Source organism: Sturnus vulgaris, chromosome 3 (assembly GCF_052056855.1).
Source record: "Sturnus vulgaris isolate bStuVul1 chromosome 3, bStuVul1.hap1, whole genome shotgun sequence".
NCBI lineage: Eukaryota > Metazoa > Chordata > Aves > Passeriformes > Sturnidae > Sturnus > Sturnus vulgaris.
Window position 1 is genome coordinate 30273233 of NC_142245.1, and position 23598 is coordinate 30296830.

The following is a 23598-nucleotide window of genomic DNA, read 5'->3' on the forward strand; positions in this document are numbered from 1 at the left end:
ACATATTACATTTTCTGAGCAGTAGCAGAGATTTTTGATGCGATTCATGGATCTGGGTTGTGATTACACCAGTGTATCATTATGTCTGTTGCCACAATCTGCCTGTAATCTTGCTTAATTGGAATGAGATCTGCCACAAGTGCTGGAAGCTTCCTGGGCACTTGCACAAGTAGGTGGTGATTGAGAAGGCTTACAGACCATAACTTCGAACAGTTGTTGCAAGAGTTATTTCACTGTGTGAAATAACTTTGCTCTTCACCACTCTTTGCAGACAGGATTAGCATTAGAACTGGCTTATTAAATAATTGTATCTTCTGCTTTCCCATGTCCATGCTTTATGATGCCTTTACTAGCCAGAGAGCAGTGAAGTGAAATTTTTGTATTTCTAGTTTTCTTTTTTCTGATTTTGAACACATTTCATATTAAGTATGCACAGAATACTACTGAGTTATTGTTTTTTTCTGCTAAAGCACCTATAGAGTAATGAAAGTATGATCTGTTGACTAGAGAATCTGAGTTTCCAGTAGATCAGAGATAAGGAAAGGACAGTGATAGATCTGTGCAGAAAAACATATGATTAGGAGCAGCATGGGGATTGTCATCAAAACTTCTGAGACATACTGCCCTTTTATTAGCATGTGTGAAGTATTTGCTGTTGGAGACTGCAGCTTTGGAAGAAGGAAAATGCTGCCTCTGATCCTCTGACTAATGGATAGTCAGTAGCTTCAGGAAGCCAATTATATCTATAGCCAGGGTTGAACAGGGAATCAAGCGGCTTTTTGTTGTTCCTAAACCCATTCCACCCCAAATGTACTTTAGAAAAATCCTTTTAAAATTCACTTAGCAACATTGCTGTCTTGATTCAGAACAGAGAAATTCTGTCATTATAGAAAGACACAAGCCATTACTATAAAATAAACATTAATTTATTATTCTTTCTTCATTGCATCTGGAGGAAGCTCATAAATTCTTTCCACTCTCTTTAAGAAGAATGTAACACAAGGCAAGCTGACTTACAGGGAAGTGCAGAATCATATGCTAATAATACATGGATATCCAAAGATATAAAAAAACATACCAATATTGTTGATTACTCAAATACCAGTTAAATATTGATCTTGATGACTTGAGCACAGTAACTTGGTAGTCTTTGGGGGTTGTGAGGGGGTTATAATTAAAGTCTCTTTATTTGCAGCTCTTCTTACTTGCAGCCTCGTGTACTGAATCAGATTGGTTTTTATTTGTCATCTCTTTGTCTTGTACTAAGTAACCACCTTTTGCATTCTGCTTTGAAACAATAAAATTCTTTTTTCACTCTTTTTGTATCTTAGGCTTTCACAAGGTAATGGAAGGAATCCACAAGGCCACTGAACTTGGCTACCGTCCTGTTAAGGTAAAGCCAGTTTTTATTTACTCTGAAACTATTGTGTTTTACCATACATACAGATCACCTGATAAGGAATTTATTATATTCCGTCTCACCTCCCACCCTACCCTGTGAAAATTTTTTAGTAAAACTGGAGAAAAACTTGAAGAGCACATAAATAACGAGGAGAATTCATAGAATCTCCTTGTGCAGCTAGGGACGCAGGTCACGCTCTTTTCAGTTCCAGGTGTCTTGCTTTACCTGCAGGTGAACTGTGTGGTGATGCGAGGTTTCAACGAGGATGAAGTGCTGGACTTTGTGGATTTCACAAAGGATCTGCCCCTTGACGTGCGGTTCATAGAATACATGCCCTTTGATGGTAAGTACTGCTGCTTTGAGATTCATCTTGCACAGAAGTGAGCTGGTTGGTGGATATTCACCCCGTAGACTTGTCTCCAGAGGTTTTGGTAAGCTCTTTCAGGGAATTAGGAATTGCCTGAAGTTTTTTGCAGCTTATATTACGCCTTCCATAAGCTGTAGAAGGACTAGTTGGGGCTGGGACACCTACAGCTAAAGTGTCACAGAGAATGTCAAGGTGGTTCTCTGCTAATTAAGAATGTAAAATCCACGGTCTAAGATTATGCTGGTTTTGTTAATTCTAGGCAATAAATGGAACTTCAAGAAGATGGTGAGCTACAAGGAAATGCTTGATACAATTAAACAGCGATGGCCGGAATTGGAGAAATTACCCTGTGAGACTTCCAGCACAGCCAAGGTGGGGTTGGACAGAGAACGTGTGAAATGTGCCCCTGTTGCTTCCCTGCCTCAAATCCCCAAATTGTCCCAAGTTCAGCATTGATATCTGACAACCAAAGTAATAAATAGTCAATGTGGTAATTCTTGGGTTTTGGTCAAGCTGCCTGTATAAGACTTGATGCTCATAAAGTCCTAGTCATAGTCTGTACCTTTATAAATACAATGTATTTTCTAGATGTATTTTCAGTCAGAACAACTCTTCCATCAGGCCTGTATCCTGTATTTACAGCTTTTTAAACTTTTGTCAGTCTATGTCTGCACATTAACAATCCTGATGGAAGAGTTGTTCAGTGAAAAAACAATTGCTTTAGAGTGTACAGTGCCAAATGGGGAATTTCTAGCTTGTGCTCCCTACAGGCATCACCTATTAATCGGTAACTACAAGAGCAAGCAATTTAACAAGGTTGAAAATTTCTAAAAACAGAGCAGAATAGACTGGAATAGCTGAAAAAACTGATTTTGCTTTTACTTTTTCTTTGATATGATCTTAGGGCTGAAGAAAATCTATGTTAAAATAGATTTTCTGATCTTTAGGCAAGTGGAGCTATAAAAGCTTGGAGTCTGTATTTGACTCTTTTTTCCTTCTCTGCATTTCTTTAGAGTTACAAGGTGCCACATTTCCAGGGACAAATCAGCTTTATCACCTCCATGTCAGAGCACTTCTGTGGATCTTGCAATCGGTTGAGGATAACAGCAGATGGGAATCTGAAGGTTGGTAGTGAAACAGGATTCTCTTTGATTTCATGTAGTGAAAATAGTGTTGAAATTCATGCCCTAAAAGTATCTGGGATGTAAAGACACATAATTATTACCAGCTAGCTCCTGTTTATTTATCCTCTATGTATTCTTGTTCCATCTTGTCAGGCTGTTAGGGAGGTGTTACATCATGAAACCTTTTTTTTCAGTTTCTGTTTTGCTACCATAGTTAACTACAGTTGTAAAATATGGTTGCAAGGTCAGTAAATATAAACATTTATTCTAATCTTTGATTCAAAATCATCTTAAACATGTGACAAGCAGATGATTTCCCATTAAAAAAGGGTCCAAGCAGCTGTGAGGGCTTAGTTTTTGCATTCCACAGGGATCCTGTCTTGTTTCCCAAACAACTTGTAACTCTTCTCCTTCAAGAGCAGCCTGTACATTTGCTCAATGACTGTAGAACAAGGAGGGATAACCATTTCCTGCCACGTTGAAACTGGCAGTTTCTGGGGAAAAATTAAAGTTTTCAATTAAAAATTGGCACTTACGCATTGTCACCTGATACTGACAACAGCTGTGCTGCTGCCTAACATGAGATGACCTAGGCAGCCTGAAGGCCCAATGAGTTTAGGCTGCATAAACATCCCAGGCTGTGTCTGAGTGCACATGAGGAGAGATAAAGAAAACAATCTCCATAAATGTTCCCCTCAATAGGGTAGGCCTCTTCAAAGCTCTTCACTCTGAGGTTAGTACAAAATACTTGTAAAAGTAATTTATTTTATTCTTTTTCATTTCTCCTCCTCTGCTTCCCTGGATTGGCTGCAGGTGTGCCTTTTTGGGAATTCAGAAGTGTCCTTGAGGGATCACCTACGGTCGGGTGCCTCAGAGGAGGAGTTGATTCAAATCATTGGAGCAGCAGTGGGCAGAAAAAAGAAACAGCATGCTGGTAGGTTTGCTGTACTTCAGAAATAACAGCAGTGATAGGGAAAACAATGTCCTGGTACTTGTAACTTTCATGACAGTTAGAAGTCTGAAAGACTTTCGGACTTACTTTAGTTCTCAAATAGATGCAAATACCACTGCTCACAACGACAGCAGCAAAGTGTAAAGCTAAGTAGTTGTACTGGATTTTTTTTTTAACTAGTTTGCTGTAAAAGAAGAACTAAAGTGAGCTGTTGATACTGCATTAACATGTTTCTAGGAGTGACAAGTCTCTTTTTCACCATGCAGGATTTTGTGGGTGCTCATCTAGTGCTCTGCATAAGGTCATGACACAAGGTCCATGATGATTCAAGGACCATTCTCAGGCTGTATTTGTCTTTTCTGAATTTATATTGATATAAACATTCACATCTGAACCTAACTGAATTTTTGTAATCTGGCTCCAGCTGGAGGTGCTGACCTCTTGTACATGAACTGGCTTTATAATCATAGATAAGTTTCCTACACACTCAAAATATGCTTTTGCCCTTTTGTTTTCTTGCAGATTCTGACAGATTAATAACAGTAGGTTTTTCCTTTTTTTTCCCCAATATGTGAAACAAATTTAAACGTAGTTTTTAAATCTAAGCATAGACTAACTTGCAAAGGACATTGGTCTGACCCAGATAAAACAGTGCCTTATAAACCTAAGGGAAGGCGTGAAGGGATTGATTATTTTATTTGTAGACCCTTTATTTATGAATTCTGGTTTGAGAAAGCAGGGGGTGGATGGGGAAGAATCTACTAAAGTCATCTTGCCATCAGCAGCATTTACCTGACATTGTCTGTCTTCTCACAGTTTGTGTTAATCTCATTATTGTCCCTGGGGCTTTCTGTGATTGAACTTCTTTGAACTGGAACACTTATTAACAGCTTATCTGTAGAACTAGAACAGTCCAATACCATTGTTAGAGACAAGATAATCTCAAATAAATTGAATTCTGTAGTAGATAGACTGTAATTCACATTATGGTGAGCTTTCTGGGTAAGGGTTCTGCAGTGTGATAGACCCATAGCAGCTGGATGCCTGGATACTCAGGCAGCTATAGTTTTAAATAATACCGTGCTGGATTCCCCCTCCTCCAGTTCCCTTGGTCCTTACTGAGCTTTGTTTCTCCTAGTATGCAGGTTGCACTGTAAAAAGCAGAAAACTAAATATGTAAACCAGATTAATGACTTAAAGCCTAAAAAGCTGGGATTTTTATGTGTTCCTTATTTTATTTCTAGGCATGTTTAACATTTCCCGGATGAAAAACCGGCCAATGGTCCTGATTGGTGGGTGACAAATCAGTACGTAAAAAACATAAAATGATTTTGCTTGGTTTCTGTCTTTGGGGGAGCAGAGTAGATTAGGCTTCTAAGTCTAGCTTGTGGTTCTGCCTTAGGTTTAGGCAAAGAAATGAGCTTCTTAATTAGCCAGTTATAGTTAACATGCTGAAGTGGAAAAGGAGGAAAGGGTTAGTATCCTTCCCAAGCCTTACCCGGTTTTCCAATTGGCAGCCCTGGTTTTATTTTCTCTAATTATGACAGTTCATTACATTTTCCAAAGAGATAATCAATTTTCCTACTTATTTCCTATCCGCTTCCTTTGTACTTAAGTAGAATAGTATAGCTACTTACAAGACAGTTTGAGGTGAGTTTTGACCATATTGCCATATAAATATAAAGGCTCCAGAATGGAGTTTTATTCATGGATTAAGAAATTCAACTTTGTTTATAACATATATAGAGCCATCAAGCTGATAGAAGTGCAACTGTTCCTACCTCACTACTACTTCAGAATCTGGAATGGGGGCTTCTTTCTTTTGAAATTGCTTTTTATTGGTGCACAGTCTCAGAACATAACCATGAAAGACCTATGAACCAAGAGCCTTTCCTTTCCTTCTAGTGTCTTCTGAATTCTCCCTTCTGCCTGAAGCTCTGTTCTTGAGTGATGTAGCAGTGCTGTGGTTCTCCTACTAATTTTTAACATCATCTTCAGTCCGATTTTACCTCCTCCATGCCTATGTTTACCTATTCTGTAATAAGAAATAGTTAGAAGAGTTAGCTTTGTGAGATCACTTGCAAGATGTTGTGTTGTTCCTTAACAAGTTGTAGGAAAAAAACCAAAACCAAGAGTGAAAGACACGATCATTATGTTCCAAATCCAAACTCTCATCCTCCCATTGATGTTTTGGAGGAGGTTAGCTTCTGGGCAGCTAAAAACAGGTTTTAAAAGTGGTACCCTTGGGGAGGGAAACATGCATTAATTTGCAGGTCTTTGCAGCAGGTGATACAATAACAATGACTTTATTTTTAAAACAAGCTCCTAGGGCTTGCACTTTTGTTGCCTATATGAGGAAATAGGGTCCACAGAGGTCTTTAACGTAGGTCTTCACTGGGAATGCTTTTCAGTTGGTGCCTCACTTTAAAGGGCCATCATTTGCCATATTGACTGATGCAACATTATACATTTGCTTGTTTTGTATTTGGCCACTGCTGCATTGTGTTCCAGAAAAAGGGTAAGAAGTACCTTTTGTTTAAAGTATTGACTTGCTGCATGAGGAAAAAATTTCCTTTTTCTTTTAAGATGAAAAATGCTATATTAAACTCTTGACAGCTCACCGGGACTTACATAATTTTTCAAGTTGCTTTTGAAAGAATTCCCACACTGCAAAGTTAGCAATCATAGCAATGTTTGGATGTCTACAGATCAGATCACTCCAACTTCCTTTTGAAAAGTGCTTTAACATGGTCTTACATGCAGTGAAAGACAGAGCCTGTCCAGGTCCTGCTCCTTTAGCTGTTCCATCTCCCTTTGAGACTGACTGCTGGCAGTCACTGCATCAGTGGAGGGACTGGAGATGAGTGGAGAATACCCCACTGTGACACATGGGGAATCATTAGGAGATTTCCTAATTGTGTTTTGAATTAGTTACAGACTTCAAATAATGCTGGCGTGCAAGCAGTCAGTGGGGGAGTGTGTGTATGGAATTAATTTAATGAAATTTAATGAATGCTGTGGAAATCACTAATTGGTTTTGCTAGACCCAGTAAGCCAAACCTAGTGTCTTCCCTGCACTGCTGTTGTCCAATCATTTGCTATATGATTTGTATCTTATTGCCCTTAATCAAAATATTCCTTTCAGCAGGTTCTTCTTCTCCTAGGTTTACTTCAGTTATGGGAATTTCCTCATTAATTTAAATATCTCCTGTCTTCTTTTCTCCCCCTGAGATTGTGCTAGTTGGAAGCTGAGACAATTAAACCTGAGGTGGAGTAATAGGATATAAGGAGATGAAATTTGTCAGATGGTTTCAATGTATGGTGCAGTAGAAAACCATTATCTGTTGGGGTTTTTTTTCTATATAGGTATATGAGCAAGTTGGGTGCAGATGGAGATGACTAGGTACAACTTCAAGAAGTGTAGGTTGTTCAGAAAAGCAAAGATGCTTTGCACTCATTACTGTCTCTTGCTTTCTGTTTACTTCCCACTCTACTTGAGCAAACTTTTCTCCCTGCTCCCACCCATGTGTGTTTACCCTGTGGAAGGAAGTACTTGTCTGCCTTTGCAGTCTGGCTTCTCCTGAAAACAAAACACTTTCTCAGGGGTTTAGCTTCAGCTTTAAAGCTAATCAAGGAATCCAGAAGAACAGAGTGCTTTGGGTTCCTGGATTTTAAAAGGAATATTTAAGTTAGGCCCCACTATGAAAAGAGAGAGCAAGAGAAGAGGAATACAAAAAATAATTTTCTGTGCTTTTCTAAAGCAGAGCAATGTTGTACTCAGTACATTTATGTCTATTTAATCCTGTTCCTCTGAGGTAAACACATGCCTTCAAATTTGCAGTAATCTTAATTTTAGTGCATAGGCCATCAGCTGCAGGTGAAAAAGGCCTTTGCCTGAATTTAGGTTACTGCAATGATTATAGTCATGAAATCTATGGTTGATTTAAGCTTCAGGAATGGTACTTTCAGACCAGTGTTTTGAGGGTACTCTGGATGAAAATGGTGCTAAATGCATCAGCCTTGTTTTAGTAGAGGCTGGGACTAACAGGGAAGAGTGTGGTGGGTTTGTTTTTAAAAAGATGGAGGAGCATAATGAGGCCTTTGTCTACACTGTGTCTATTTTTGTCATGTGGACAGGCTCTGGGCAGCAGAAGTAGCTCAGCAAAGTGCAGAGGGGGAGGAAGCTGCTTTGTTGCACCTGTGGATAGGTTGAAAAGGGAGTCTTTGAATACCAGAGCTACCAAAGGAGGTTATTGAGCACTACCTAATTCCACATTTCTCAGAGCAGAGAGAGGAAGAGCTTCAGAAAAAGAGAAACATGCTTACCAATTGTCCTGTTAAACCAGGGCTTAGGCACTTACCTCTATACTGCTTTCTTTACTTACAAAACATTTTATTCATTTGTATATATGTGAAAGAGACTCCTTCTGTCTTCACGCTTGGCATTTAGCCCAGTGCAAATGCCAAAACCAAAGGATTAAATGGTGAAAAGGGGCAGGAGGACTTACTACCTCTCTGCCAGCTGGGACCTCTGCCAGCTCAACGTGGAACATGCTTCTGAGTAGATTTTAAATCTGTCTGTCAGTGAGGGGACTGTGGTTTTTCCAGTGCTTAAACTTCAGCTGTCATTAACGTGTTAAGAGCTGGCAATAATACGAGAGGTTCCCATCACCCTCTGAGCTTGTAGACAGTGCAGTTGCAGTGCTTCTGGTCCCTGCTGTCCTCAAGTGCTGGCATGACCCTTCCCTGCAGAAGGAGATGAAAAGAGGAAGTGTAGCTGCCTGTGATGGGAGGGAGGTGTTTGGAAAGGCAGAGTTGAGAAGCTGAGTGTAAGAATTTCCTATTAACCCTGCCAGGCTTTTGGAAGAAGGCTGGTGCTAGGATAGTCCCAAATGGATGCTGAGATTCTGTGATTCACTTTTCTTCAGAACTGATGCTCCTATAAGCTTTCTTGGCTGCTGTTTCTCAAAAGGTGTTGATACTTTTAGAAAGTAAATTGTTTCTTTTTGTCAGGGACCTTGAAATGGGTGTTCCAAGTCTTGACGTTTGTAATAGCAAACCAGGAAATGCAGGGAACTGATGAGAGAGAAGGAGCTTGAGGAAAAAAGTGGATGTTTTCAGGCTTATTGAGGTTTTTGCAACACAGGAAGCTCCAAGCAGTGCTCTGACAGGGTTCTCAGCTGCTACAGACAGCTTAGCTTTCCAGTTAGTAAGATGTTCTTCTCATGTTACTTTTTGTTTTTTCCCCAGAGCCTGCATTGATGTCATTCCCACTATGCCAAGATGCCCTACAGAATCCCGCAAATTCAAAACAGTGGGGCCACACATTGAGCCATTGGCTGACTTTGAGAGCAAGTTTACCCAAACAAAAGGGAAAAGCATCAATGAAAAATAAATTCACCGGACAGCTTTTCCTGCCAGGATGTCACCCAGAGAAACAGTGGCACATAGCAACAGGAATTCTTCAAACCCAGCTCAGAGGCTACTGTGTCTTCCAGAAGGACCCAAGCTCCACATTTGATACAAAGTGCCTTGATGCTTCTGTTGGCCAAGTTCCTGTGGACTGCCAGTCCAAAGAGGTGTGTTCAGGATCTGAATTCCATACCAGGGATTCAGGATCTTGCACCAAGGTACCTCGTGCCTCTGACAACTTGACTCACACTGATGAGGAAGGACGAGCCACAATGGTTGATGTTGGAGGGAAGCCAGATTCCAGAAGAAGTGCTGTTGCTGGTGCTGTGGTCCTCTTGGGAGAGAAGGCATTCAGGATGGTGAGGCAAAACCAGATGAAGAAAGGGGATGTGCTGGCAGTCGCCCAAATTGCAGGAATTCAGGGAGCCAAGCTGACCAGCCAGTTGATCCCATTGTGTCACAACATCCCTCTGTACCACGTTGAGGTGTCTCTGAGCCTGGATGAGGCCAGGCATGCAGTGGTGATTCGCAGCTCCTGTCACACCTGGGGGAGGACAGGTGTGGAGATGGAGGCTCTCACAGCTGCCAGCCTGGCTGCACTGACCGTGTACGACATGTGCAAAGCAGTCACTCATGACATCGTCATCCAAGAGCTGAAGTTGCTTAGTAAGACAGGTGGGCAGAGGGGAGACTTCTTAAGGGTCTAGATAATATCCAGATACCTCGAGCCCTCCAAGTGACCACTGCTCCTGTTCAGCCTCTTACAGGAGTCCTTTTGCTCAGCTGGTGGGCTTGGAGACCTCAGGAGGTGTGTACAGTGCAGCAGCCCCATGCCTCCAGCATTGCCTTACTCTGTCAGCTCAGTGCTGGGTGAACAATGGAGGCACTTAGCCTGTTGAAAATCATGTGTATTTTCTAGAGCACAGGCTTCTCCACTCTGCCAGTACCTCCATTTCAGTGTCTTCATGATGAGATTGATAAAAGATTCCTGCTTATACCACAGAGGTTTTTGGTTTATGGTTGCTTTTTCCTTTGTGCTGCGAAATACACTTGCTGTCATCATACCATGCAACTGTGAACTCTGGAAATGAAGCCACTGCTGAAAGTGCTGTTATTTGGCAACTATTTTTAAGTCAACCATTAAGATTTCAGAATTATGTCTGCCCATCTTTTCCCTGACCTTGATTGAATATAGAGGGTGACAGTGGGAAGAACACAGCTGGGGAACTTCACCATACAACAGAGATTATAAGCATGGAACACTTAGTGTCAAGGTGCAGCTCCCATCCCTTTGCAGTGCTACTGTTTCCCTTCACAGAATCCCAGAATGGATGGGTAAGGTTGGAAAGGACAACAGTGGGTCATCTGGTCCAACCTCCCTGCTCAGACACTCAGAGCACATTGCACAGAGCTGTGTCCAGACTGGAATATCTCCTGTCAGGGAGCCTCCATAACTTCTCTCAGTAATTTGTTTCAGTGCTGAGGCACCTGCAGAGTAAAGAAGTTCAGGTGGAACTTCCTGTGCATCAGTTTCTGCTCTTTGCCTCTTGTCCTATTGCTCAGCACCACCAAGAAGAGCCTGGCTCTGGTACTCTTGGCATCTCCCCCTTAGACACTGCTATGCATTGAGACATCAGTCATCTCTTTTGGATGCTCAACAGGCCCAGCTCCCTCAGCCTTTCCTCATAAGAGAGACACCTGCAAGTGGGAAATATCCACATATCAGTTTCAAAAGAAAAAAAGAAAAGACAGCTGCCCAGTTTTCTGCCAGTGCTCTGTAAAACATGATGCAGAAAGAGGATTTCCGGATTCAGAAGAATTATTTTTCTGATCTGACAGATATGTTTTACAATGTTAGAAGCATGTCCCAGAATTTTTACCTTAGCACTGAAATACATGGATGCTCTGTTTGCATGCTTAAGGGATTAATTTTGCCATGCACAGAAGTAAGTATTAAGCTCTCCCTGACTTTAGAAACTAGAGATGTTGCACTAGAAGACTCCAAATTTTTAATGCTATGGTGCAGCTCCTAGTAACCAGCAACCTGCATAGTCCTGACAGATAAAACAGATTTTAACAGTGGTGGCCACTTGGAAAATTAAGGTAGTTAACTGTTGTCTCTGCCAGAGAGTTTTCCTGCATGTTTCTCTAATTTACTTTTCATTAAGTCTTCTGGCCCTGGAGCACTTAAGTGTCCCCATAAATGTAGCAGTGGCCACAGTCACATAGCATTAATTAGCTTTGGTAATTAACTGTCCTAGATAAGAAATTACTCAGCATTCTTGTTGATATTAATGACTGCTTTTCAAATGTTTATTTAAATGCTCTAAACAGGGTGCTACTGGTTGCTTATGGCTCATGTGATGCTGCACATTATTCAGGGTGCTCCCTCCACACACACAGGGTTGAATACAATGCTAGTAAGGTCAAAGACACCACCAAAAATCATCTTAATAGGTTAAAGTACTGTGAGCACACTGCACTACCATGCACATCCTGCTCATGTAAAGTAAGCACAGGTCTCAGCTGAGGAGGCAATAGGTTTTGCTACAGATCCTTCACAGATCTCATACACCAGCTACAACAAAAGGCACTCTTTCCATTGCAGGTGAATTGATTTGATTCTTCATTTGTTGTCACTGTGAGATAAGATACATAGAGTTCCACTCTCGCTCACTCCTCCTTCCCTGTGGCAGGCTGGAGAGGAGAACTAGAGGCACAGCAGGTAAAGATCACGGGTTCAGATAAGAACAATTTACTGGAAACATCAGTGGAATAAGAAAATGAGCAATAACACCTTCAGTCATAGAGGGAAGAGGCACTACGTGACTGCTCCCTTACTGGAAGAGACCCCTTCCCTGGTCCCCATAATAACCCCCCATGCTGTTAGCCATGCCCCCTCTTGACTCCTGCAAAAATTACCCATGTTCTCTCCAGAAGCAGGACAATCTACCTTCACTGTTACATTCTTGACTCCCTGTCATTCCCAGGAGTGTAGCTAGTACCGTCATACTGACAACAACAATCCCACCCCGTCCTGCAAATAGAAGAGATTGAATTCATCTGTGGAACTGCTGTGCCCATAGCACGAAAGTATCCTTAGCTCAGCATGGAAACAAAGTGCCAGGAAAAGGAAGCACACATGTAGCCTGCTAAGTCAACTGACTGACACAAGCACTTACCTCCCCTCACCACGCACAACACGCCCTGCCCTCCTGGCCTGCCCCCAGGCTCTAGCTAATTTTGAAAATGAAGAAGAAGCTTGATGTACTCAGTAGTAATAAAACAATGCTTTGGGCATATGATTCTTTGGCTTCTGGGAAGTTTGCTGTCATGCTGTAAAGCTCACACAAAGGACTCGGGGCCGTACCAGGGACTACCGAGCACACATGTGACCACCACGCACATCTCGCTACTTAACGCACATTTCACTCCTCCCTTGGTTTGAGAGTGGCTGGAAGTGCAAAGCAAACTGACTTTGGTGCCATTTTATGCTCATGTTACATTATCAAGTCTTTAAACTATGCACATTTATAGGTAATGAACCAAACGTGAATCAACATTTGGCGAGAGAAATGGGTTGAGAGCGCTCTGTGTTTCTGTGGTGCTGGGTGGGCCATGGTGTAATATATGTTGATGAACTGACTACTTTTTGGAGGCTTGCTTTTTTTGTCCACTGTATTTTTAATAAATACTAGTTGCAATAGAGTATGATTTGCATTACTTTGAATATCCTTTTTATTTATCTTTCTATGTTTTAACCCAAAAGCTTCTATGAATAGTTACCTTGGGACAAGCAACAAGACAGACTTTGCAAGTTGCATGATGAGTCAGCAATTAGTGGGGGATCAGTCATAATAACTTATTACTATAACGAATTATTTTTTTGCTGTTGTTGAGTGAAACTCATTTTAATCTGGCTGTTCTTAAACTGTGTAATCCTGTGGGTTCAACATCATATTTATCATCTCTTGTCATTATCCCAACTTCTCCCACATGCCTATTCTGAGCCAGTGGCTGTATATAACATCTCTGCTTTTTGTTGCCGAACTGGGGCCTCCAGAGCTCTTCCTCCTAATCTGAGTGACCACAACTGAAACCAAGGTTCAGAGAAGTGCCTGTATAAAAGTCCATCCCTCCTGTATCACAAGTAAGCTTTAAGAGAAATTCCCCTTCTCATCCATCTGAACTTCCAGGAAAGCTTTCAGGTCTCCTGCTACCAAGAGGCATCAATGATATTAGAGGTCTTTTCCACTCTAAATGATTCTAAAATTCCAAAAGATATCAATCCTAAAATAAGCACATCATTTTTCTAGGAGCAGAAACAGTAAAGCACTAAGCCCACCACCTGCTTCTCTTGAAGGGTGCCATAAGAGTTCAAGCTGCACTTTTGAGCATGTCAAACACAAACACAAATCCTGCAGATCATGGCAACTCTTACAATGCACACACAGTAGCGCTTTTGCCTGCTGGAAATTCAGCTGTCCCAGCTCATGGCCCATTTGTGTGTTAGAGTCTATTCACCCCTAATCCAAGCTGAATCCTTTGGAGTGTCTCAGCCTGGCTTTCCTTTATGCCCTGACACTAGTTACTCCACCCTCACACTGTCCTGTTTAAAACTGGATGCAGCATACAGAGGAGAAGCTGGCAGAAACTGGTCATTAAGAATTCTTAAAAGATATTAAAGCAGTGCTTTCAGGAAGTGCTGGGGGAAGGAGAATGGGCTACAGGGGAAAGACAACTTGAAATACCTCAAGGACGGACTTCTTTTTTTCTGAATGGGAACTGCTCAAAACCAGATTCTAAAAGCAACAACAGCTCAGCAGTAAAAAGAGCAATGAATTTTGTTAGCTATTTTCAGCCCCTGGTGACCTGCAGTGATTCCTTGTAAATTCCCTGTTATGCAGCTTTACAGGGGATTTGACTGAACAGAATCTGGCCCTTGATCCTGCCCCTTCCTTGGCGCTTTGCTGGTTCTCGGCTCCCTCTGGCTGCCTCAGCAGAGTCAGGCAGGCTTGGAACAGCTGAGAAATGGCTGGTGCACCGTGTGTGCTTTGGCCACGACAGAGCTGCTAATTAGCTAAACGGAAACACAGTTAGTTCACTTCCCTCTAAGCACCAGAGCCTCTCTCCAAGAGAAGCTCAACATTCCACAGAATCTAAAATCGGTTGGAGGAATTGCTGGTTGCAGTGGGCTGACCAAGTTTTTGTGATGTCAGGTAAAAGCCTCAACTTAGATCTCAAAACCACTGGATATGAGGAGCTCTACAAAACCATGATGATGGCAGACAACACCCTAACATGCCTAGCATGGTGCCAGAAAGGCACAGGATGAAGAGCTGAATCCTTTGTCACAGGCTGTGCCTGAAGGGCTTTGGGTGAACTCAGTGCACCCTGTCATAAGAGCAGATTCTCACTTTGGGCACAAGAAGCTTAAACAGTGGGTGGCTGAGACACAAATCCAGCTGTCTGTACCTTCCCCTGTCCCTTAATGCTGCCAGTGCCATGTTTAGAAATCTTCCAGTTTAGCATCTCTATCTTTGTACTTACCCTGTTTGCTCCTTTGGGGAGTAAAGGATACCCAAAATAGTAGCAGTAAAGTGCAGATGAGTGCAAGTTCACAGGAAGGGATGGGATGGATGCCCTGAGACACTGCTGAGCTTTCCTCCAATCAGAGAAGCACAACAAACCAGGTATTGCTTAGCTGTGTGTGCACAACCCAACTGCAATTGCATAGCCGTGGCCATCAGGCAAGCTGCCCATGGCTCTCCGAGGTGCCATCCACACAGCACTTGCTCCAGAGTACAAAATTTCATGCTTCAAGATTGCTTAAGATTTGCTTCCAGAACCCCAAATAAGCAGCAGAGACAATTGCTTCATCAAGGACTCCATCAACAGAGCAGGCATGATCTCAAATTCTGGATATCCCACTCAAAACCAGAAACTCTCAGTACTACTGAGCTCTTCCTGCATGAATTTAGCCTTAAATTCAAGAGAAACACTCTCTTCTATGTCCATGATACTTTCGGGGTGTACAGCTGAAAGGATGCAAGGCCAGCAAAAGCAGAGTTTATGTTTGCAAAGTCAAGGGCAGCTTGGCTGCAGTGGGACAGGAGGTAGGGGAGGAAGAGGAGGAGACAGCAGGAGGGCCAGGCAGCTGTAAAGTTGTGTTAATATTATGCTTGGAAGATAACACAGGCTATCAGATACATGGCTGCTCCATAGGTAGTGCCCTAGGCCAGTTACCTGCTGGTGCAGGTTGTGGCAAAGCTCTGTCAACACCAGCAGAGCTGTGCAGTGTCACACCAGGCAGCATCTGCTGCTGGGAGAGAGGGGTTCAGCTGCACAGCCCTGACCTGCCCCTACTGCTGCCTTAATGGACTCCGGTTTCATTATCAGGGTAATTTCGGCACTCAAGGCTCCCCACATGCACAGTTTCAGCAAGGCTGGAATTGCTGTTGTGTGAGGCAGTGCCTGGAATTACACCACCCATCCATCCCTCTCTCCCTCCATTCCTTCCCCAGTTGCCACCCACAGTCTCAGAGCTTCAGAGAGCTGCACTTCCCCACCCTGGGCCTGACACTGAATGGAAATGTTTTAGCTCTGTGTGGCTCATTTGGCTTCTGCAGATCAACCCTTGGGGCCATCCTCAGCCCAGATCCAAGAAATGAGCTGAGCTGAGGGAAGGGAATAATTTCTGCTGCCCCTGAAGCCTCATCCCTCCTATTGCAGCTGGCAGCTCAAAAGGCTCCATCCTGCCAAGACTGAATCTTAATTGAGATCAGTGGAAAAGACAAGCTGCTGCCAGGGCCGCCCTGATCCTGGGCTCACAGAGAACATGGGCAGAGCTTGCCCAGCCCCACAAGAGAAGGCCTTCACTAGGGTATACAAAAAATAAAATTCCCTTCAGAGTATCAGTGGAAGCAGTGCGAGGAGGCCAAGGAGAGGACATAGCTTAGCTGGGTAGTTTTCAGAGGAAGAGCAGGCAGAACCACACCACATGGAAAATCCTCCTGTCCCTGCAGCCTGCTGGGAAGGGGAGCCACCAGCAAAGGCCGAGTAAAAGGCTAGTAACCCCCAGGTCCTGCAGTGAATTCAAATAGTATAGCCATCTCTGAACAAACACACAAAACTATCACAGTCATGCCCAGAAATGCTCTTGCCAAGAGCTACAGGAAGGACAAGAAGAGAAAGACTAGAGCAAGACCTCTTCAGGCATCCCCTCTGCATGTGGCACCAGGATGCTACATGACACTTTTTCCAAGCCACTGCTGCTGTCTCCAAAGCCCACTTGTTTCAAAGACCCTGGCAGAGCTCACTTGTGCCTCCGTGATTAGGCACAGTCTAGCCACCTCTTTGGCTTCGTGGAGGCGACCAGAATTAACACTGCCAACTCCTAATGCACCCAAGATGGGTGTCCCTGACCCAGCTTCCTTACAAGCACAGAGTCTTGTCATCTCAGCACTGTCTTGTCCCAGTAGCAGCAAAGTGCAGCAGGAGGGGAGCAGAGCAAGTAGCTGTCAGCCTGGGTTATTTTTACACCATTTTTTCCACCTTGCATATTTAGGTGCATCTCCAAGTCCATACATCAGAGGAAAGCCACCGTGGCAAGTGTTGCTCAGACTGGAAGCTTTGGAAGAGCCTCCTTTGCTGACTCAGGGGAACAGAGTTACCAGCAGCTTATGCAGCAGATGCCATGTCAGAGCTGTTGGATCTGAACAATAAAAATGGGCTCTTGCTCTGGTAAAATGGTTTTAATGGGATTTTCCAGCCAGCAAACATGCTTTGAGGGACACACCCAGGACATTCAGCCATCAGCAACAGGACTGCATGCAGAAGGCTCTTGGCCAGCCAGACTGGGAGGGGCATTTAAACACAAGTTTCTAGCCTTCATCTTTATAGCCTGCTATTTCTTTCCTGGGTTGCTAAGGATGCCCCAGAGCACATCCCTCTGGGATGTCCCAGATTCAGCAAGGCACGGTCAGTAACAGCCCATCACCAGTAAACTGTAGCTTTAGCAAACCTGTGCCAGAGAACTCCAGCTGAACCCCAGCAGCTGGAGGGGTTTTCATTTCCACTTCTCCAAGGCTGGTATTTCAAGGTGTTTTTATTTCTTTTTAATCAATGCACATGGCCAGCTCTGGAGGGGGCTGAATGAAGAGAGGGAGGCGGTGCAGCCACTGTTTCTGTACAAAGTATTTCCACATGCAAGTGAAATGGGGCTCAACTCGCTCGGTGCGCGTTTTGCAGTGCGGTTACGGGCTGTCATTCCACCTCCACAAAGCTGTTATTTATTTACTTAAAGACTTGCATTCCATGGAAAAAGATGCCCCAAGATAGCACTGTGTTTCTAAAATTAAACCCAGCTGGATGGAGTGGGGGGCAAGCAAGTGAGCACTCCTGTGCTCCCAACACAGCAGCGGGAACAAGGTTCCCCATATCCCTCACTCCCCCACTCTCACTGAGCAGCAGGAGAGCCTGGCAAAATGCCTCCTGTGTCCTCAGCCAAGAGGGAGGCAGCTCTCTGGGAAGTCAGACCAAGTGCCTTACTCAACAGCAGGGGTTCCACTTCTTCCCAGTTCAGGGGATCAGGGTTTAAGAGCAGTGATAGCCCTTCCTGCCCAAGCAGCTCTGCAAAGCCCTCACCCTGCTGCAGGACAGCAGACACCTCACCGTGTGCCTGACACAGGTTTGAGTGTGGCCAGAAGTCCTTTAGCAGAATTTGTGAGGAAGGTTGCATTCATGAGGCTCATCTCCTACCTAACCTAGCCAACATTTTCATCTAGTTTATGTGCCACTGATAACATCCTGCTCACACTAAAGCTCAATTAGCCCTCGCTGTTGTAACCTAAGTTAAGAAACCTGTTCTCACAAAAGCCATTTATAGAAGGGAACAGGAAAACCCAAATATTCCTCCAACTTCGCATGGCACCAGCAAGAAATCCTTCCCAGACACACTCTCAGCACCTGTTCCCCTGTCCACATGAGCACAGGGGCTGCCTCTACATCCACAAGTGGCTCTGCTCAGAAAGGAGCACATCAGCTCATCAGAGCAGCTGTGCCAGAGCTGCTGCTCAGGGGCTTTACCATGGCCTTCATTTAGCCTCGTCCCTCAGACAAAATGTCTCCTCACACACACAGCTGAAGCTTTCCAAAGGACAGGCTGGGCACTGGTAGAGCCCCCTGCACCCATCAGGGCTGGGATGGCCTTGGAGGCTCTAGGGAAGCAAAGCTCCAGCAATGGCAGAGGTGGCTCTGCAAGGACCATGGGAAGGAAAGTGAAGTACAGCCCCAGACCTTGCTTCTCTGCACCAGAAGGTTCACACAAATGTGAGACAAGAAAAGGTGGCAAAGAAGTCTGAGCCAAACCCTAAATGAACAGGAAAAGAAACAAGGATGATGGCTGATGGAAATGGCTGAACAACAGGAAAAATTATAAGTGTGGTCAGGGTGCCTGTGCATCTGCTGCCTCCAGGCAGCCAGCTCTTCCAGGGCCTTGGGACCATGTCCTGTGTACAGGCAGGAGCTGCTGCTCCTTCACCTATGAGCAAAGAGACAGTCCCTGGCTTGAGCTTGTTTCAACTGAGGCAGAAAGGACAGTCCCACCACTACTGGCCGAGACTGTGATCCCAGAGAACCTGCCCACACATATGTGGGCCAGACCAACATGGCATGCTTGGTAAGTCACTCAAAGTATTGTTTGCAGATGGGAACACTGACCTGGCATTTCCATTGATTTGTGGACTCTGCAGTGAGTATCTGGAGACAGATTTCCAAGCCTGAGTGCTCCTTGTACCTGCTGTGCAATTGGAGAAAATTATGTTTGCTACTAGACTGACAAGTCTGTTTTTAGCAGGTGGGCTTTTGTCCCTTGATTTCTCCTAAATATCAGAGGAAGATTTCACTTTGCTGCCTCTCAAGGGAAAGCCTTGACATGTATTGGTGACAGCCCGACCCTGTTCTAATGAGAGTGAGAGGTGCAGGCTTTCAGGGTTCATTGTAGAGCTGAGGGAAAGGGTGAGGATGAGTAAGAAGAGAAGTGAGCTAGCCACCAGAGAAGATCTCAGAAAAGAGTCTGCCTCTCTACAAAGCTCAGCTATTTCTGTGACTATGTCCATTTTCCCATAATTATACTGATTCTGCTTTGCACAGCACTAAGTCAGGTCCACTGATCCCTGTCCAAACTCCTGCTGCCTTCCTGTTTGTATTAGGGCGCCAGCATGGGTTAAAAATTAGAGAGTAAGATTGCCTCAGTATCTGATTTATCCCCTTTCTTCCTTCCATTTTGATTTGGGATGTACTGGTCAGCGTCCCCCAGGGAGAGAATTAATCAGGAACAGACAGAGAGCTGGCAGCTGCCTGAGAAGGACAAGACCACGGCTATGGGACAAGTTGCAATTTGCAATCTCTTGCTTTGACCCTGACACAAGTCCAAGACATGCCTGCTGATGCATCCCAGCACTGACACCCCAGGAACTGGCACAAGATCAGCACCCCCAAGGCCACAGCTAGCTCTGGTCCCCATGTCACATTGCCTCTGCGCTGGAGATGCTTCTGCAGCGAAATGCTGCTCATCACTGTGACTCCAGAGGCAGCTCCAGCTCTCCAGCTGCAGAAAGGGCCTCCACTGACAGAGAAACTCTCATTTCAGGGACCAGAGCAAGAGAAGATGTTACTGCCATTCCAAAAGGGCAGCACAACATCTTGAACATTTGGTCCCTGAATGAACAACAGCTGCACCACCAGGAGGACAATGGGAAGGTAGGACACAGCACCCAATCTGCCTGGCAACACCTGCCCCATGCAAAGCCAAGCTGAATGCAGAAAACAGTGTTTGTGCCAGGGTCAATCCTCTGCCAGGGGCTTCACCTGGAGCCTGAGGTGCCCAAGCTCCTGCAGCTGTTAATACCACAGAGAAAGGGCAGGAGATCCTCCCAAGGAAGGCAAGCAAAGGGTCATGGCAACAGAAAGGAATTGTGAGGGCACAAGAGGGAGGTGAACAGGACTCAAATATTCAAGAAAATCAGGAGCAGAAGCAAGGGGTACTTTGCAGCAAAATGGGGCATGGCTCTGAAAAGTTATTTTCTGCTTGGGAGCCCAAAAGGAAAGAAAACACTGGATTAGACAACTCTAGGAAAAATCTGCACTTTGGGGTTACTCAGCTTCTTCTACAAAGTAAGAGGAGATCCAGACTTGTTCAGGAGCACAAACATAGTGTATATTACCCAAGGAAACTTTTGCCCACTCATAACACTTTACTGTGAGCCCGGGGTAGGGGAGCACTGGGCTGATTCGTACTTCTGCCCCTGAAAACACCTCGTGACTATGCAGGGGCTGACAATTACCATCACCCCCAAAGGCTGTCACACCCAGACAGCACTTAGCCAGGCAGAGCCTGATCACAGGAATATCCAATGACATGCTGCAGAACACCATTTTTTACCTCTCAAATCCAGCGACCATCCAACCTGCTTGAGGGGGGAGTGCAGGAATCCACCTTTGTTCTTTTACAGTATTGCCACAACCAAATGAAAAATAGCTTAAGCCTAAAGTAGATGGACATTCATTTTCGCCCTGTTTCGTTTGCTTCCTTCCGTGGGCAATGGAGCATGCAAAAGCTTTTGATAGCTTGTTTTCATTCCTCAGCCCCTATGCACAAAGCACCCTCTGATACCTTTACAAAACACTGGCTTTCCAGGAGCCACCACTGGCAAAACAGTGGCAGAGTTTGACAATCAGAGCATGAGCTATGGATTCATCACAGGCAAGTTCTTGGTAGTCTCTCATGGGGCATCCAGGCCAATTCTTACAACACTCTTGATATTTTAGAGGATGATAAAACATTGGCTCTGTCCCCACAAACCTACTGGTAAGGGAAAGTCTTTACTTCCAAAGATACAAGTAACAAGTATTTGTCAGATTTCTTGAGACAATCACAGTTCCCTCCTCCACCAATCTTTTAAAACCTCTGCAAGGAAAATGGAGAGGCAGGAGTCCTCCTCCCTCATCTCTGCAGGGGCAGGCAGCAAATTCACACAGTGCCCAGCACACTCACTCTCCTGTCTGCCCCATAGGAAGGGGTGTCCAGGACTGATGTCAGCCCTGATCCCTGGGTCCCTGCAGCCTCTGCATGACTGTTGTGCTTTCCTTGGTTATCAGCTGCCCCAGTCCTTGCTGGAAGTGCTCTGAATAGCTCTTCCATGAAGGGAGAGGATGGCAAAGCTCTTGCTACAACACAACAGACCCAACTACTACTGGTCATAAACACTTTCGGCCAACAAAAGCCTTTTTCCACATCTCACAGCCATAAATTATGAAAGTATTTTCCCAGATCACAGAGCCACAGAATATTCTGAGTTGGAAGGCATCCACAAGAATCATCAAGTACAACTCCTATGTGAATGGCCTGCCCAAGGATGTAACCCACAATCTTGGTGTTTTTAGCATTATACTCTGACCAACTGAGTTAATCTTCCCCCCTCCCATTTTCTGATTCTTTTCTTTAATTTATGTAATTAGAGATGTGTTCTCCTTCCATAAGCACTTAAGAAATTGGCTCAACACAATTGTGCCCCACATCTAAAACAAGATAGACAAAGAACAATTCCTAGATTCCCATGTTAAACTATTCACAGCATTTCAGATCCTTCTGGACCCCCAGGGGTCAATGTTATCACATGGTAGGAAAGATGCAGCAGCTCACTCAAGGCAAGCTTCCACCTCACTGCTGAGTCTGGAGTGGGGTGAATTAGGGAAAGAAACAGCAAAAAAAGGCAAAAGGGAGGGGGGAAAAAAGGCAAAAGAGATGAAAAAAGGGGGGGAAGACAAAAAGGGAAAAAGGACCTTATCTCCTGGTGAGTCTAAGCAAAGTAGAGATAAATAGCAACTATGCCTCAGAGAAAACAGCAAGAAGCCCATTAACTACAGGAACATCAAACAAACAAAATCTATCATAACACTGCTGAAAACCAAAACTTTTAGGCTTGGAGAGGAAGAGAAAAAAACCCTTCAAACTTTAATTATTTCATTTCCTAGTGGTACAAATCTAGGGCCAAGCAGATTTCTCCCAGAAAGTTCCATGTCCACTATGGCTGAGATAAAAGTCAAAGAAAGAGAAACCTGATAAATGATCAACTCAGCCCTTCCCAGCAAGAGCAGAGAGCTCCCCTTACACTTCTCTTCACTCCCAGTCACTCAGGGCAGTTAAACTCCAACCCTAGTTTTGCTCAGAAAAAGCCATGAGGCACTTACCTTGCTCTATGCAGTGATGACAAGGAGGTCCACGATCATGGAAAGGTATCAAGGAAGAGAGAAGGAGGCTTCTGTGATGGACCCATGCTGCAGGGCAGAACAACAGCTCTTCACTGTGTGCTCCAATCCCAAACAAAATATTAAAGAAAAGGCTTCTGACAATCCAGGCAAGATATCTGGCTTGTTCAAAGCAGGTAATTCAAATGCCACTGGATTCCATCTCTAATAAGAGGAAAAGCAATGGTTTGACTTCCTCTACCAAATCCCAGCTGCCAGGGTAGAGAACTCAGGAAGGTCTCAACATTTTCATCCTGCCTCTACCACTCACACAATGCAGAAGTTTCAGAAATATCCCCTTACTTCTGCCTTTGAATCAGTACAGCAAGAACCTAAAAGTCAGAATTTTAGCAAAGCGTGAACTAAATAGATCAAAACGGAGAAACTGAAAGCCTTTCCAACAACTAAAAGCCAAGAACCTTCCCATAGAGTACTAAGACTCCCATTTGCTCCCTCTTGATCTTCAGCCCGTGCAAACAATTATACCCTGATTTCTTTTGCTCATTTCCACAATTCTTCCCACCTGACAGCCAGAGCCAACAGCCAGGGATTTGTCTGGGGTCCCTGGGAACTTTAGTGCTGCAGGAATGTGCTGCATAGCCAGCAAAGGCTCCCACTGGAAGCTAGGCACGATCTTCTCAGGAGCTCAAGGTTAAAGCATTGCCCTTTGATGGGCTGAAGATAAGAATGAAATGTTGTGGCTTAAGGATAATTTTAAGAGTCAGTGGGCTCTTTCCATTAACAGAAACGGGGAGATCTGTGTATGAATGAAACAGCTGTACTCATTGCCTCTGTGATGAAGACAAGGTTCTGCCCCTGAGTGCTGAAGAATTCCTCAGTATACCCTAAAATTCAGCCACAAATTAGCCCTAACCCTGTGTGCATCTTGCTCACCCTGCTGCTCTGTGTCTAACTTCTCTTCAGACTCTGCACCCTGCTTTTCTGAAGTCTTCAATCAAGAAAGCTTTCCTGCTTTCTTTTCAGCTGGCCTTATTTAACTCCTTCCTTGGCAGCAATGCTCTCCTGCCCACTC

General features: G+C 44.2%; 1 protein-coding gene and 1 long non-coding RNA gene across 5 annotated transcripts in view; one reads left to right on the forward strand and one right to left on the reverse strand.

Moving 5' to 3' along the window:
• MOCS1 (molybdenum cofactor synthesis 1) overlaps positions 1-12965 on the forward strand; it is a 29039-nt gene extending 16074 nt beyond the window's left edge. For 2 of the 4 annotated variants that reach the window (XM_014877244.2, XM_088161271.1), the window contains 7 exons: positions 1332-1393; positions 1634-1745; positions 2029-2141; positions 2783-2893; positions 3707-3827; positions 5090-5137; positions 9096-12965. In XM_014877244.2, coding sequence (XP_014732730.2) covers positions 1332-1393; positions 1634-1745; positions 2029-2141; positions 2783-2893; positions 3707-3827; positions 5090-5137; positions 9096-9964 — 1436 coding nt within the window. In that variant the 3' untranslated portion in view covers positions 9965-12965. Of the gene's footprint in view, positions 1-1331; positions 1394-1633; positions 1746-2028; positions 2142-2782; positions 2894-3706; positions 3828-5089; positions 5153-9095 lie in introns of all 4 variants that reach the window. The other 2 variants (XM_088161272.1, XM_088161270.1) reach the window with 2 other exon arrangements.
• LOC148224259 (uncharacterized) lies at positions 905-9101 on the reverse strand. Its single transcript, XR_015802248.1, has 2 exons — positions 4638-9101; positions 905-3387 (listed from the first exon to the last, which is right to left on the reverse strand). It is a non-coding gene; the product is annotated as an uncharacterized LOC148224259 (long non-coding RNA).
• Positions 12966-23598: the final 10633 nt, after the last annotated feature.